A 16,791-nucleotide genomic window follows, 5' to 3' on the forward strand; every position below is an offset into this window, starting at 1 on the left:
AGTTCTGTTTTGGCCAGGTTCAGCTGAAGGTGGTGGTTTTTCATCCATGTGGATATATCAGCAAGACAGTCTGAGATCCGTGCCGAAACAGTGTTGTCCTCAGGAGGGAAGGACAGAACCAGTTGAGTATCATCGGCATAACAGTGGTAGGAAAAACCATGCGAGCGGATGATAGGGCCCAGCGAGGTGGTGTAGATGGCAAAGAGAAGTGGTCCCATTACCGACCCCTGGGGCACCCCAGTGGTGAGGTGGTGGGGTACAGATAGATGACTTTGCCATGACACCTTGAATGAGCGCCCAGAGAGGTACGATTCAAACCAGGAGTGCGCCTTGCCTGAGATGCCCATACTTGATAGTATGGACAGAAGAATGCGGTGGTTGACTGTATCAAACGCAGCTGATAGGACAAGCAGGACAAGAACTGAGGATTGAGCTGCTGCTCTAGCTGTTTTTAAGGCCTCTGTCACAGATAGCAGGGCTGTTTCGGTGGAGTGACCGCTTTTGAATCCAGACTGGTTTGGATCGAGGAGATTGTTTGTTGACAGGAACTCTGTGACCTGTTTGGAGGCTGCCCTCTCAAGTGTTTTAGATAGGAGAGTGAGAAGTGAGACCGGTCGGTAGTTTTCCACCTGAGTGGGATCGAGAGACGGCTTTTTGAGCAGGCTTTTCGAGCCACTTTGAATGAAGAAGGAAATGTTGCAGAATTAAAAGAGGCATTAATCACCTGTGTTATTGCCGGTAGGACGGCAGGGGAAATGGCTTGAAGGATGTTGGATGGGATAGGGTCCAGCGGGCATGTAGTTGGAAGGCTACCTGCTAGGATTTTGGAGACCTCACTCTCAGTGAGAGGGGTGAAGGAGGGAAACGATGAGTTATTGATGGTAGCGCCCTTAGGGGGGGAAGACAGTTGGTTGAATTGTTTCCCAATGGCTGCCACTTTCTCTGTGAAGAAGGAAGCAAAGTTATCAGCTGTGAGGTTAGTAGCTGGGGGAGGAGGAGGAGGGTAGAGCAGAGTTTTGAAGGTGGAAAATAGTTTCCGAGCATCAGCTGCACTGTTGATTTTGTCATTGAAAAAAGTTTTCTTAGCAGCAGTGATGCTGGATGAGAAGGAGACCAGCAGTGTCTGGTAGCTTGCAAGATCGTCCTGTGCTGCAGATTTGTGCCACTTTCTCTCAGCCGCTCTGAGATTGGAGCGCTGCGTTCGGAGGGTATCACTCAGCCATGAATGAGACAGGGTAGCTCGCGCAGGTCTACAGATGAACAATAAATAAACAAACCATAACAAAACAAAACAGACTAAATAAATAAACAAAACACATATATACATCTCAGAAAGAAGTTTTAAAAAATATATAAAGTAAAAAAAAGTTTTTTTTTTATCTGAAAATCATTTAAAACAACAGCACTGAGGCACTAGCCTGGCCATCACCAGCCTGTGACTCCATTTCTTTCCGTCAGTCAGTCTGGCAAAACCCCATCGCTCTGTTCCGTTGTCCATACCCTCCGTACCTACCATCCTTAGTTTGAGTATGTAGGGTGTTCCGTTTTCCGATTTCCCATTTCCACGTCGAAAAGAAGTATACCCAAAGGACCCGTATCTGTACTCATAACGGTCAAAACGCTGAGTGTGGAACCAGGGTACACTTTCCACACTCAACGGCCGCCATCTTGTCAACGTAGCGGAAGAGGCGTACCCAGGCAGAGCCGCTCAGCTCGAAAAAGACGAACCCGGGGCTTGTCGCGATCATAATTTCCGGTAAGTGCACCACGGAGTATTAGATTTGGAACAGCACTCACCTGCTGAGAATCTGCGTACCTAGTGAGTGTGTACTGTGTACTGCGTATAAGTATAGGTACGGCAGTGGTGGTCCGTCAGGGCCTTCAAGGCCTTCTCTGCTGGCCTAAACATCATCAGAAAATAAATGTAATAAATACATTTAATTTTAATATTTTCTTTTCATAAATATGTATTCAATTATTCCTCATAGTCCATTATCTTCATTTCATAGCTTCCAGCGTTGTTAATTTATGTTAGAGCTTTCATCCAATCATATTTCAGCTATCATGTGTTGCCACGCTCCGAAAAACCTTCCCCGAGAACAGAATTCTTCCCTGAGGCCTTCAGAATTCACATTGAAGGCCCGTGTACATCTGATTGGTTTTCACAACTGGCTGTTTCAGTTCATTTAAGTTGAATGAACTGAAACAGACAGTTGTGACAACCAATCAGATTTCGAGTTGGCGACACTGGGCCTTCTAGAAGGCCCGGAATATTTCTTTCCTCGCGTTGAACGTGACACGTAAACGTCCTTTGATTGGATACTGAGGCAGACCGGTGCAGTGCTTCAGTGCTCAGTTTAGCTGGCTAATGCGAAAACGACGTACATCGGTTTCAATGCTTATTATGCTAGTTGTTTCAATTGGTAAGACTAAATATAATTACATTAACCAACTCAAATAAACTAGTTTACACCAACTTGATAATTCCAGTTTTTGATACAATTACAACGCCATTTTCAAGACGGAACTTTCAAGAAAAACTGGATTTCGTGAGGATGGGAAGTTTAATGAAACTGCTTTGCAGGTGGGACAATGCGATGTTTAGTGGACAAACTTGTTTAAGCTCTCATAGGCTACTTTCGGTAGACTTAATAAAACTTTGTAGACTAATCCCTGAAAATCGCCTTTTATTTTTAAGTTGTGACAGTAATATCCAAGCGATCATATAACTGAGAGTTTACTACTCTCAATGCATTGTTAATACGGGTGTATTGATTTTAAATGCTCCGGAAATATTAATAAAGTCTGTTGTACTCGACTATGTTAAGGTGATGCAATGCTCACTTATACTGCCTTTCTGTATAAATATAATGGTTCGAGAGCCATGGTGTCATAATGATGGTATTAGGAGGTGGATTCACTCAGTTTAACATCGTGTAGGACATCGCTGAAGGCCCAGTCGTGAAATGCACGGACCGCCACTGAGGTACGGTAGGTAGGGAAAATGGAACATAGCGCATGCATTTTCGTTTCCGAGATGGGCGGGTGCTTATCTTGAGGTTTAAAATCATTGGAGTTCCTAAACCAATCAGCATTCGATCTCCCGAGTCTCTCCATTACTAATGGGACCATCTGGTAGATTAAACTCTTCCCAAAGACAGTTGGGAGAAGAGCTACAACGTCCTTTCCAATCATAAAACTTATAAGACAATCCTCTTGTTCTCCTTTTAATTTTCTGATGTTCTTGAGAGTTGAGACAACTTCTCCGATAGCTTTTCGTGTCTTCCTCCGTCGCCATTTTTGCTATGCTGGTACAAACTCCGCTGGACTACCACAAGGCGAGTTTTGCGTCACAGCTCTGAACTGTTCGCTGATTGGTGCGGTTGTAGGGTGAAGCCTGGAAACGATGTTAGGCGGGGCTGGGCCAGACTACATATGAGCTTGAAATCAAATCAGGCGGAAATACGTAGGCTGGTGTCACCAGGCTACTGAGGCACATCCTAAGCATCAGAAAGGCTCTTAAATTGGTTTAAATGGCTTGAACAGTGCTCCATTTATGATAAGCAAAGAAATTAAAAGCCTTTTTACCTATATTAGTTTTGGTATGGGGGGTTTCAAGGGATATGTGGCTCTGTGACCGTGTGTTTTGACAGATGAATTTAAATTTTAAAAGTGACATAGATAATTAGGCAGTTTTCCCACTAAGGCTTTATAAACAAATAAAAGACAGTGTTTTTCTCTCCTGTCTGCTAGAGGGGACCAACCCACATTCTTGTATGAATTACAATGGTGGGTCCTGAAAGCGTCTCTTGTGCCAAAGCGAATATCACTTTGGTATACAGAGTCCAGGAGTTTTAAGGTAGAGGGTGCAGCATACATGTAAACAATGTCACCATAGTCAAGAACTGACAAAATTGTTGATTGCACTATTTACATTCGGTTTTCAAAAGTAAAACAAGATCTAATTCTATAAAGAGAGCCCAGTTTAATTTGAACCTTCTTAGCTAGGTCAAGAACTTGTGATAAAAATGGCAGCCTATCATCTAGCCTAAAATAGAGACGTGGGGGGCACCAGAATGAATTACTAGGGCCTCAGATGTTAGGCCTGCAACATCTATACATTGTGTTTTATCCGTGAAATAGTTTTTGAACTATCTAAGGGAGACATTATCAAACCCCAGGGAGTCCAGTTTGCCAAAAATTATCTCATGGTTGACTGTATCAAAAGCTTTTGACAGGGCAATAAATAAAGCATAGGCTATGTCATTTACCACAGGGGTTGTTGCAGTAATGGAACTGTGGCCAGCTCAGAAATCTGATAGAAAAGAGCTAATCTGCTCATTTACAAAGGATTATTACATTATATATTATATTATATTATATTGTATTATTATATGGCAACGACAGTATGAGCGTTCTGATAGGCTAATGCGTTGTCATGCCAGCCGCGTATTGCCCTCCTTGCCGGTCTGATACGGATCCGTATTGCCCTCTGACGTAATCTTCAAAATGAGTGTTATTGAAAGACATCAATACCCATGAGGAAATTCAGAAACAGCAAACATTTTTTATTGAAAGTGATGATGAAGACTTTAGTTTGAATCACGTGTCTTGTTACTTTACTGTAAATTAAAGCCGTTTTAGCTGAGCCGGTTTGTCCAGTTTCTATTGATCATTGTAACTTGAAGTTAGCAAGTATGGACAGAAGGATGGATTGGATGCTACTCAACACCTGGAACACATTGTGTTGTGAGAAGACAAAACAACATGTTTTCTGTATTCAATTACCATTTCTTTTCATTTACAAAATGAAAGGAGCGAAAAATGCCATATAATAAACAACTTAAACATTGACCGTTCGATCATGCCGGGAAATATTTCTCGGCATGACCTCACTCTCAGTTAGTAAGTAGTTATTATATTATATTACTTCACATACTTCTTGCAAGCTGTTGGCCAAATAAACCGAAACATAATGACACAAGAAACATTCAATATGAAAATTCAGCAAATGTATTCGATCAGATTTTATTGATCAACATCAGACAGAAGAAATAACCCAAAAAATTCTGAATTGATTTGAAATTACACCTGCCATGATACCAGTTGAGCATAATGCAATGACACACTTTTTGATGGTAAGCACAACAATAAAAGCTTTGTTTTTTATAGATTTTTTATGACAGCAAATGTGCAGAGTGAAGAGCAGTGCCTGGAACTTGTTTGGCGAGGCAGTCCTCTTGTTGACGCTCTAAGCTGAATCAGAGCTATTACTGCTGCAGTCGCTGCCACCAGAGTGCTGCGTGGGGACAGAGAAAGAGTGGAGAAGATCACAAGTTAGTTAAAGTCTTTTATGGAGCATTGATTTATGCAAGAAAACCTGTAACCTGTAAGTCTCATTCATTGTAAGGGGACTGTTGGAGGGGATGCTTTGCATTAGTTAAAACAAATATAGGCATTCTGAGCAAGACAAGTGTTTTGCAAACATTAAGATCTTACCTTTCCTTTTCCTTTCTTCTTCTTGCCATACTTGTACTTTCCATGATGGCACTTGCGGCAACATTTACGGCGTTGGCCACGGTGGCGGCGGGGGCGCCGGGGGCGGTGGCGGCGTCCTCCGCATCCATCACTTTCACTCCCACTGGAGCTGCTGCTACTGCTACTGCTGCAAGAGTCCTGGGAAGGACAACACGGAATGGTTCAGAATCTCAGATGAAATAACAGGGAGACTCGTGTCCCTAATGCGCTCTATTTAAAGCTGAGGGTCTATACTGAAATACATTTACACATCCATTCATATTCAGATTCATATGATATTTTAATGAGAGCACACCTTGCCTTGGCCTTGACCATGACCATGACCGTGTCCATGACCGTGACCGTGACCGTGACCGTGACCGTGACCGTGTCCGTGACCGTGTCCGTGTCCGTGACCGTGACCGTGTCCGTGACCGTGTCCGTGTCCGTGTCCGTGTCCGTGTCCGTGACCGTGACCGTGACCGTGACCGTGTCCGTGATCCACATCGTGACCATGTCCATGTCCATGTCCATGTCCATGTCCGTGGCCGTGTCCATGTCCATGGCCTTGTCCATGTCCTCCCTGACCCTGCTGGGTCTCAGGCGGATCACAACCGCCAAACATACTTGTGTTCAGATCTGCAAAGATATAACAGGCAGGATTAAGAAACCAAACCGAGACACACCCTTTATAAACTGACCTGAGAACCTTTCTAACCGGTTAGACTTGGCTGCAAGTTGTTTGAACAAGATTAAAATACAGTAATACAAATTGAGGACATAGTGCATTGGCTAGCACACATTAAAGTCACATGACACGAAAGCTTTGTTCTGCTGGATTTAGTCTAATATCACAACTGCACACAAGTTTGTGCCCATTCTCTGTAATACCTGAAAATATCCCAAGAATCTAAGCAGGTTTACCCAGATCACTGAAAACTGAAAAAAATGAAATAATTCTGGTTATACCAGCTGAGTAAAGTTGACCAACAATGCAGATATTGTCATTGCTGTGCAAAATCACAATGACTTATCTCTGTATTATGGCAAAAGAATCAGAGTCAAACACTTCTGTTCAAAGGAGCAAAGGCTGTAAAAGGTGGATACTTACAAGATGCAGAAGTTTAGTTGTGTGTGTCATGCGGGAGGCAATGCCAGTTATAGGCACCACACCACACCACGCCTTCTCACCAGCCCCCTTGGGTCTTGTGCGTATTGATAGGTGGATGTCATGTTTGGGAGTTTTCAATTAAATATTCAGCAGTTACTTTGTGTATGCCGTTATGGTAGGAGGATGTGGCTAACTTGTTCAGTTATTGCACATTTCTTTATAACATTTTAATTTCAAATTGTTACAGTGATAGTGTGTTTACAGGCATTAAAGCCTCACAATAAAGTACTGGTAGAGACAGTGCTTCCTTTTCAACAGGTACCCTGATCAGAAATATGATGGAAAGTAAAATTCAGACAAAAATGCATAGTACTAGTCTCTATACCTTTACATTCAGTATCTTTGTTAATAAACAGTCTAGTGTATCACATCGGTTCAGTACGTCTTCTTAACTTGAAGTGATCCCCATGACCTTTTGCCGAATGATTCATATCTTAACTTTAAAAAAAGTCACTAATGAATTGCTTGAGAGATTAAGGCTAGGGAGAAATAAAAAACCTCCAGTACAAAGGAATAATCTGTGGCACAATCAAATGTTCAGTATACATTATCTGCAAATTCCCTAAATATTTTATTTAAGAGTAGAGAGCTGTGTGGTAAAACAGTGTGCTGTCAGTTAAACACATTCTTGTTTGGCACTCTCGCTGAAAGACAAAACAAAGCATTGTCTGAGGAAGTGGAACTTTTTAAGTTAATCAAAACACTTGCTCAATACCACTCATCATTGCCTCGCCTAGGGGTGACGGATGCTAGTCTTTTCAGTTTATACTTTGCTGCCCATCAATCAAGCCCTCCCTACCTCCTACACTCGTCACTTGGCCAAAATCTACATTCCATCTGCAACCACTCCTCACATTACATTCGTCCTTCTTTCTGTAACTTGTGTTGAATTGCTTCAAATGGCCAGATATGATCAACAGGTTGTTCTTGGGTTAACCAGGGCGATGGATTACACAACATGAACAGTGTTTGCAAAGCAAAGCTCTGTATTGAAATCTCTCAAACCTCTTAGTGTTTTTTTTCATCCAGGCATCATTTAGCTTGAATTGCTTTACTGATCAATCTTGACTGTGTTGATCGATCAGTGTGAGTGAGGCTTTGCATATTTGCATTACATGAACTTTACACCTTTTAAGATATCTAACACAACAATGATGACCTTTCTCACATAAATGAATGGTGGAATCTTTGGGATCTTAACCTTCACCTCAGGTGAACTAAAACTCTCTCTTGGTTGTTCAGACATTGTTTGAGTCCTTTAAAGAGCCTGATCTTAAGAAATGTTGTAATAGAAGTGAAATCATTTGAAATAATGTTTACTTTTATGGCTCTATAAAGAATGACCTAATGATGTGTTACAGTGGCTAATGGAAGAACCATTGACATAATTTAAATAACTAGCTGAAATTAGTTAATGATGATATTTACTTGTTTCGTGTAAATCTATTCAAATTATCCTTTGCACTTTAAAATAACTTATATGGAGCATAGCCTGTTCTCTCTGCTAACGATTAGTTAATGGTATTTCAGGAAAATTCATATTGTATTTCATATTCAATGAAGCTTGATGGACAACATCAAATTCCAGTTAGAATTTAAAATTAGTAAGCTTGTTTCAGTGATCAGGGGTGAGTGCTTTTTATCTGCCAAAAAAAGTTGTGTGTCTAGTGTTAAGCAAATAAGGGAGCTTCTTATGATAAGGGGTGTGACAAAGGACAAATAAACACCAAAGTCATACTGTTCTCAATGTACAAAATTATATTTAATCACCCTATACAAATTTCAAACACAGAATATGTGTTCATGTGTGGAAGGCCTGGGTTGGCAGAGGCAGAAATTAGTTTTCATCTAAGACATCTTTAATAGTTTTGATACAGTTATGATACACTATTCCTTCAGTAGCATCTTGAATAGTTTCGATACAGGTATGACACACTATTCCATCAGTAGCAGCAAAAGGTTTGTTTTGAAGAGGAGCAGAAGGTGACGCCACCAGGTCCCCCTGTGTCCTCCTGTGTCCGCCTCACAGCTTGACTTTCCCAGCCAGGGGACTGGAGGGGTAGAGGCGTGAGAAGCGTCCCAGGGTCCACACTGGGAACACGTTCCTGTAGGACGTGTAGCTTATGGCACAGCTCTTGTTAAACACCCCAGAAATGTTCTCCTTCAAAGGACAGGGGAGGGAAAACACAATCATTGCAGGTTGTCACAGTTAAATCCCAAAGGATCAGGACTGAGCACATGACGGCCATGACAGAAAATACGTTATATAACAAAACAGTTCCTAAGGTTACAGAATCAAATTATATTTATTATGGTAGGTACTGCACACTAGTGTCCTATAACAAGTGTATTCACGCATAGCTGAGTGAGGTCCAACACTACCGTGACACTATAGAAATAAAGTCTCTTGGGGAAGACAGATTTACCTGTGGCCAGTCTCCATTGGGCAGCTGCTTGTCAACAAGAACCTTAATTCCTCTCTCAATGGCTCGGACATCAGGGCAGCTGAAGGTACATGATGGCACAAACATTTGGAGAACATTCGGTTACAAAAAACTGAACTGGCAGCAATTCAGAACTGCATTCCTCCACAATCTATCATCACCTATGCTCTGTCAACTGTGGCTGACACGCGGCTGTTAGTGTTACCTGGCAGCCATCAGTCCCAGCAGGGCCCAGCAGGTGTTGTGGATCTGGGAGTTCTTGCTCTGCATGTAGCGCCTCTGCTCGCACGACTCAAAGTCCTCCCCCCAGCCCCCGTCCTCCATCTGCTTGGCCAGCAGGAAGTTGCAGGCACCGAGCACCTCCGCACGCGCCGGCCTGTGGGGGGGCAGAGAGGGGGGACCATGACCACCAGCACATACAGGAGAGGGCTGCTCTGCTCTGCTCTCATTCTCATGGTGTAAGGAATGTGAATGTGAGAGTAATGTCTTCTTCAACACTCCCTATGTGTATTCTTTTCCTGACTTCATAGAATATACACATTAGCACACATTTGGCAGCAAACAGAGGAACTGGATAGCTGGCTGGAACGGAAACTTGCATCATAAGACATCTCAACCTACTTCTCCTGGAAGGTATGACCCATGCATGCAAATGCCTCCAAGCCAAACCAGACGCCATAAGTGAAACACACAGCCCATGACCTGGGAGAGATGGAGAGAGACAGAGAAACATGTCGTAATGGCCCTGATCATTGCCACATATTGCACATGAGGTGGTGCTGGGTTGAAAAGGTCCTACCCTTCCCATGATCCATCAGGTCTCTGCACTCTCCTGCAATACTCTAGTCCTTCCTCCAGAGTAGACCTGAGTTAGATTTGATGTTCGGAAGGTCAGAACTTTTACAGAGTAAATACAGTATAGAATAGCTAAGATAATATTACAGGGTAAATACAGTATAAAATAGATAAGATATTATTACAGTGTAAATACAGTACAGAATTGATAAGATATTATAACAGGGTAAATACAGCACAGAAAAGCTAAGATACTTTTACAGGGTACATGCAGTATAGAATAGATATTAATCAGGTTTCTGAGTGTTTCTTTCACCTGATCTCCTGTACTCTGTGCTCTGGGTAGGCAAGCTGGAAGTGTTTGAGGGCCTGCATCACAGCTGAAGTGCACTCAACATATGTGTAGTCAATCATAATGTCACCTGTAGGATGAAAAGAACATTCACTGGAGTGCAGAATTCAAGTGAATCCAAGAAGGGAAAGGACAACAAATGATGTCTATCCTTCATCCTCTGACATACGACTGCAGTCTTGACTCACCAAAGACCTCAGAGGGATTCAGGAGCTCCAGTAACCTCCCTCCACGTTTGGTTTCATAGGTGGCAAACCCCCCATCAGAGTTCCTCATGGTGAGGAGCTACAACACACATATCACCACAGACTTAGAGACTGTAGAGCACTTTCATTAGATCTGAAGGATCTGAGTCATAGTTTTGCACTGACCAATTACTTATAATAATTATATATAAAAATAATTATATATAATATGTATATTATAATAATTATATATAATATATATATATATTATGTAAGGTATAATGTATTGTCCGGAGGTCATTCTCCAAAAATAATTCCCGACGGGGCGAACAACACTCCGACGCGCAAAAACGATAGAAGACATTCCTCCGTATAATAAACTATAATAATTATATAATAATAAGTTATAATTACTCAGGTGCATATGGTGATGCCCAAACCCATGGAATTCTATCCAACACCCCTTTGATCAAGCATTCTATCCCACTTAAGTAATTTGGGATAGATGTGTAATCTAAAATGGCTGCTCTAAATAGGCTCCACTGCATTGGAAAGCCTTAGGGGAAGCAAAGACAGCTCTGTGTCATGGCCTCTTCAGCACTCACCACATTGACAGCCTCAAAGAGTCTCTCCTTTGGGACTGGGCTAGTGATGAAGGGACACTGCTCCTGCAGCAGCATTACAGACTTCAGGCCCTCAGCAGTGCAATCAGCCACTATCCAGCCGCAGTCTCTGGTGCTGAAGGGGAAACCACCCTGCATCGGACACACACACACACACACACACACACACACACACACACACACACACACACAGACGCACAGAGAGAGAGAGAGAGAGTTTTCATATTCATCTTAACTGTAGTAAGAATGATTCTCAATTTAATCATTTCATGAAATTTTAACATCTTTTCTGAAATGTGTACCTTGTTCATTTGACGATAGTACTTCTCATACTCAGGAGGGTTCTCTTTTATCTAAAAAACAAACAAACAAGAGAGACAACTGTTGTTGTACACCACCCTCTTTTATCAATATAACAACATACTGACATCTTCACGTCACAAAAAAAATGTTTTGTTCCAGAAGAGGACTGAAAGACGTGGAGGAATGCGCAACAGAGTTCCAGCAGCATGGTGTTCTGGTATGCTAGGCGGACACATAAGCTGGGGCTCTATCAGTTCAACATATCGTCCACACCTGAGTGAGATCGAGGAACTCATGGGCACGGCTTAGCGTTCCAGTGAACCTGGGGTTGTCCTGCGCCCCGGCCTGCATAGGGGAAGAAAAGGGAAGGGACACAAAGAATGCTAGGGTGAGGCTAAAACATCCAGTCAGCATTCATCGATTTCTTAAAACATTTCCATTAAAGCAATGATTACTGTTTCAATGCAAACACTATTTTTTCATACATCACCTCCAGATATGCTTGAACAGCAAAGGCGGTGTCCCACAATTGGGAGCCATTGGTCCCCTAAAACATAAATTATGTTATTGTGAGTTTTTCATTTGATGACGATAGGCCAAAACCTTGCTGAAACAAAAAAAATGATAAGATGTATTTGGTTTTAGCTCACCTGCATCTTCATTCCATCAAGACCAATCCTACAAGAAGTAAAAACAAAACAGAATGTTCACTCACGATTTTACACCCATAAAAATGCACTGAGTTTTTGCACTATTGGTGTTAAAACAAATCGAGTGGGTAGGAGCACGACTGACCAAAGATAGTCTGCAATCCGGGACACGTGCTCCTGGAAGACAGGTGAGGTCGGCCCTTCCACATACCACCGTACCAACATGTTGATGGTTTTGGAGATCTGAATAAAAAGAAAAAAAGATAAGGAAAAACTAAGATTTTCTCAAGTTGATTTGTCATTTAATGACAACATGAATGTTACAAGGAACACCATTCAAAACAAACCACTTAAAACACAACCTCAAAATAGCCGAGAGGGATCCTGAGGTGAAAGCCTACATAAGGAAGTGAGTCATTTGGGTTACATGAGTGGATTACTCAATATCAATCTGAGAGGGAACTTCTCCTGACTCAGACTCATGCTGTCAGTACTGCCTGCATGCGTGGGTGGGTGGGGTCTTTACTCACAGGGCCGATACTGATACAGTTGGTGAAGCGATCGTCCGCCTGAATGTGGTCGTAGAGCTCCTCCACTGCCTTCTTTCTCAGAAAGGTGCTGTGGTGGGCCTCATACACGTTCATTACCACTGGAAAATAGTATTTTACGTGTATTTACACACTGGGCTTGAAAGACATCTATAAATGATATGATATAAATGATAAATATTTGCTGTATTGGCACAGAAGAAATACTAACAGTAGGCCATTGTGAGTAGGGTACTGTGAGGAGTATACATGTCACAGGCTGCAACATTGTTCCTCTGTGCCGGCCAGTCAATGGTGGAGTAGTCCTGAACGTACAGCTCCTGTGAGACACAGAGAAGGAGGTCAGGAGAGACTAGGAGTTGCTTCTGTGCTGCCACCTAATGGTGAAGAAGAATCAGTGCACCTGTCTGAGGCTGAGAACTAAGGGATCCTCTTGAGCAGAAAGTCTGACAGCGTAGCAGTAACTCATGGGCAGGTACACTTGTCGGCAGTGACACCATAAGGTGGAGGGGTGTGCTGGCATCCATGTAGGGAACAGCCTAAGGGAACAGGGAATGGAGGAGTGGGATCAGTGAAACTCAGATAACATCTAAACCAGGGTTTCTCAACCCATGGGCCGCGGAGCACTATCCATTGGGCCGCGAAAATGTTTCAGATTTTTTTCCCCCCTCATTGGTGGGCCGCGGAGCGAGTTAATGATTTTAAATTGAGAACAATATTAATGAAGGACGTCAAAGTTAACGCGTACATCTATGATATTATTGTGGCCGAGATTAATGTGATACAAATATTTGAATGCAGTTAACGCAACTTTGTTTACTTCCGGTGTGCGTTGACCACTGACAAGAAACCAGCACGTGCCTGCAGTCAGTATTGTTTGGCGGAAAGTTTCTGTTTAAGAGGCAAAATGACGGAACAATCGACAAATCTAAAGTTGTATGTAACATTTGTCAAGCTGAATTTAGCTGTCACAGATGGTTGCCAACCCACACAAGGTTACCAATGCTGTATCAGTTTGGGTTGGTGGTGACTGTCGGCTCTTCAACATAGTTGAAGACGGAGGGCTGACTGAGGGGTTCGAATTACTTCAGGGGATAATTGTTACGATTTACCGTTGAGTGGCAGCATTGTGTTTCGCATATATTCCTTGCTTGACGGCGAGAGAGCACGAAAAAAATACCATTAAACAACAGTGTCTAAAATACACGCTGTCTGAAGTGATTACTTGTAAATGTATAGGATTCGATGGACGTCAGTAAAGTTGCATTCCTGCTGTTTTTGTGCGTTATAATTGGAGTGGATATGCTTTTCTGTGGACAGCTACCAACTCAAACGACTGCCCAGGAATGATTGGTGCTATTTATGTTGATAATAGATTGCAGCAACAGATTTAATTCATTATTTAAATTATTCTAATCGTTATATTGACCTATTTGAACCTATTTGTTTGCATGTCTGAAGCATCACCTATGTTATTTAGCCATAGCTGAGTGGTCTTGTTTGCATGTTCCATCACTTGTTTTGAGTATGCTATCTTTTGGGTCTTTTCTGGTTTCATTTCCTTGCTTGTTTGCTGTGCACAAATAGGCCTAGGCCGACTGCAATTCAGTTCTCTGTGTGTATTTATGTTGTTTTCTGGTGCACAATACAATTTTGATGTAATATCTAGAGTTAGATTTTCTTTTATTTATTTCTAGGCTTCCACCTGTGGCAGGTGCTGATGTTGCTTTTTCTCACACAAAACAATCGCTTATTAATTAGAATTAATGGATTATAGATTCAATTAGCCTAACGGAATATAGATTCGCTAAAATCTGTTGGGCCCCGACCTGTTACAAATACGAAAAGTTGGGCCTCGGAGTCGAAAAGGTTGGGAACCCCTGATCTAAACAATGACACAAATGGGAATGCTGTTGATTCTTTACATTGATAGATAGATGGATATTTTATTAATCCCGAGGGAAATGTAGGTAAATTAGGTATTGGTGGAGACTGGAGGGCTTACCACATCTCTGGCAGAAGAGTGTTCAGGCCTTCCCAGCTGTATACATTCAGAATAGCCAGCCAGAATTTACCCCATGATGGGATTCCCACTGCACCACCTGTAAGATGGAGCATTATGAGAGAGTTGTCTACAGAATTGGTCAGTGTTAGAAGCAACATCAATAAGCCCTGTCCATGCATGTAATGAGTTCAGACCTTTACTGTGCAGGTTGTTTCTTGCCCGAACCATATCTGGGTCATCAGGATCAACCCCCAGAATCCTCAGAGAAGTGTAGCTTAGGGCTGTCCCAAATACAGTTGCCTTGTCTTCAATATGTCTATCAGAAAATATACAGTTGTTCCAGTGTTCCATATTACAGTGTGATGTATAAACACATGCAGACATGCACTAATCTATGCAGCAGTAAATCGGGATAGTCTTACGGAGATAATGTGATGAACTGGTCTAATGTTGACATGAAATTGCCCAGACGCGTGGTACTCACAGGCCCCATCCTCCATCAGGAAGCTGCACTGAGCGCAGGTAGCGCACCATCTCCTTCTTCCAGGCATCAGGGAGGGGGATGGAGGCCACATGACATGTTATCAGCAGGCCTAGTAACAACAGTAATATGCATGCTGAGTTCATATGCAGTGGAACAAAAGTGTGTGGATGCAGGCCTTGTAATTATGATGAACTGATTTAAAAAGATAAATTAATTAACAACAAATCATTTGGAGCAATAGGCTAATGACATCAACATAATATTCCAAATGTACAAACACAACACAACACCCCTTTATAGTGAATACATGTACTGTAAGATGATAGAGTATGGCGTGTGAGGTGTTGATATTCACCAGGCAGAAGGAAGAGAGGTCCGCCATAGTCCCCAGCCCAATGGCCGTCCTCAGCCTGCAGGTGGCTGTAGAACTCCATACCTTTCACGGCTGCCTCCACAGCATTTTGGGCAGCAGGGAAGTCAGGGATGAACTTGCCCTAGAATAAGAGGGTATGATGTGTTAAGGTTAAATTAAAGGGATAAAAATGAAATAAAATAAGACATAGAGACTTATTGTTGGTTTGCTGAAGTTATCCTCTCACAAAGTTGATAGCCATAATGCTTTGCACACTACTTCTGCATATTTTCAAGATAGGGTAGACCGTAGACATCAGATTCGAAAGGACTTGGCACTATATTTCCAGATTTACATTGGTTTGAAAATGTGATCCTCATTATATCTCAATAGAAATATGGTCAAATTCAGCGTCATTATCTACCGTGTCTAGTCCGAGTGAGTACGCCTCCAGCACGCTCAAGTCCCTTTCCACGGACTCCCCATCCTCCACGAACTTCCAGCATTGCCTGCCCTCTACATTACTCAGTCGCCAACGGGTGAGATCTGTGGCGGGGTCTGTCTTGTAGGGTCCACCTCGTCTCCGTAGACACCTGAATTTGGTGGATACAATGTGCAAATCCAAAATCAATGCTAGGCCTACTTTACTAGAAGGAGACTTGAAACATTCTTTCTCAACAAAGATTAAACAAGGCTATGAAGGAATACAACGCACAGAGTATATAATAAGTGACATTAATGTAAACTCAGTGAATTAGCAAGGCATTATTTCGGTAGGACATATAAGTGCCAGCGCCTCTCAAATTGAGCATGCTATTACGCCTCATATTAAAAAAGCTGCCGAAGTTGGTCCAGAAACTAAAATAGCTTAAATGTCTCTTAAAACCACTTTTTACTTACGTTCCTTCAGTCATCATTCGGCTCTAAGTATTTGATAGACCCGCATTTTACTGTGAGATAAGGGGGCTGAAATTTCATCTGATCGTTGAGTCACGCCCTAGACCATACTGCTGTAGGTAAATGTAGTGTAATTCGTGAGGCATCTTCGCAGTTGGCAGACACAGAAACTCTTTATGGACTACGACTCCCATAGCTCAGCGGGATACCTTCCGAACAGGTTTCAGCATGGAGAGACATGACCAGAGGAGCTAGTACCCAATCAGAATGCGACAAGGCGGAGTAAGGGGCGGGGTATGTGTATCCCCACCATACACAAGTATAAACAAGATTTAGAAAAAAAAAATTCAAGCAACTCAACATGTTAATAAACATCTAAATAGTACAAAAATTACACTTTTATTTAATTCTTAAATACAAAACACAAATACATAAACCAACACATTGAAAGAAATTTGACAATTA

General features: G+C 42.2%; 1 protein-coding gene across 1 annotated transcript; it reads right to left on the reverse strand.

Moving 5' to 3' along the window:
- Window positions 1-8,711: 8,711 nt before the first annotated feature.
- Window positions 8,712-15,553, reverse strand: lss (lanosterol synthase (2,3-oxidosqualene-lanosterol cyclase); the record flags this gene model as incomplete). The annotated part of the gene is made up of 20 exons (XM_080839999.1): window positions 15,433-15,553; window positions 15,078-15,186; window positions 14,788-14,909; window positions 14,594-14,690; window positions 12,992-13,127; window positions 12,800-12,908; window positions 12,571-12,689; window positions 12,186-12,283; window positions 12,041-12,068; window positions 11,881-11,937; window positions 11,664-11,735; window positions 11,390-11,440; window positions 11,070-11,219; window positions 10,468-10,564; window positions 10,244-10,349; window positions 9,932-9,997; window positions 9,754-9,834; window positions 9,338-9,508; window positions 9,115-9,193; window positions 8,712-8,849 (listed from the first exon to the last, which is right to left on the reverse strand). The coding sequence occupies exons 1-20, from the start codon at window positions 15,509-15,511 to the stop codon at window positions 8,712-8,714; spliced, it is 1,965 nt and encodes a 654-aa protein (XP_080696125.1). The 5' UTR covers window positions 15,512-15,553.
- Between the last annotated feature and the right edge of the window lie 1,238 nt (window positions 15,554-16,791).

This window comes from Sprattus sprattus, assembly GCF_963457725.1.
Source record: "Sprattus sprattus genome assembly, chromosome: 5".
In the NCBI taxonomy this organism is placed as follows: domain Eukaryota; kingdom Metazoa; phylum Chordata; class Actinopteri; order Clupeiformes; family Clupeidae; genus Sprattus; species Sprattus sprattus.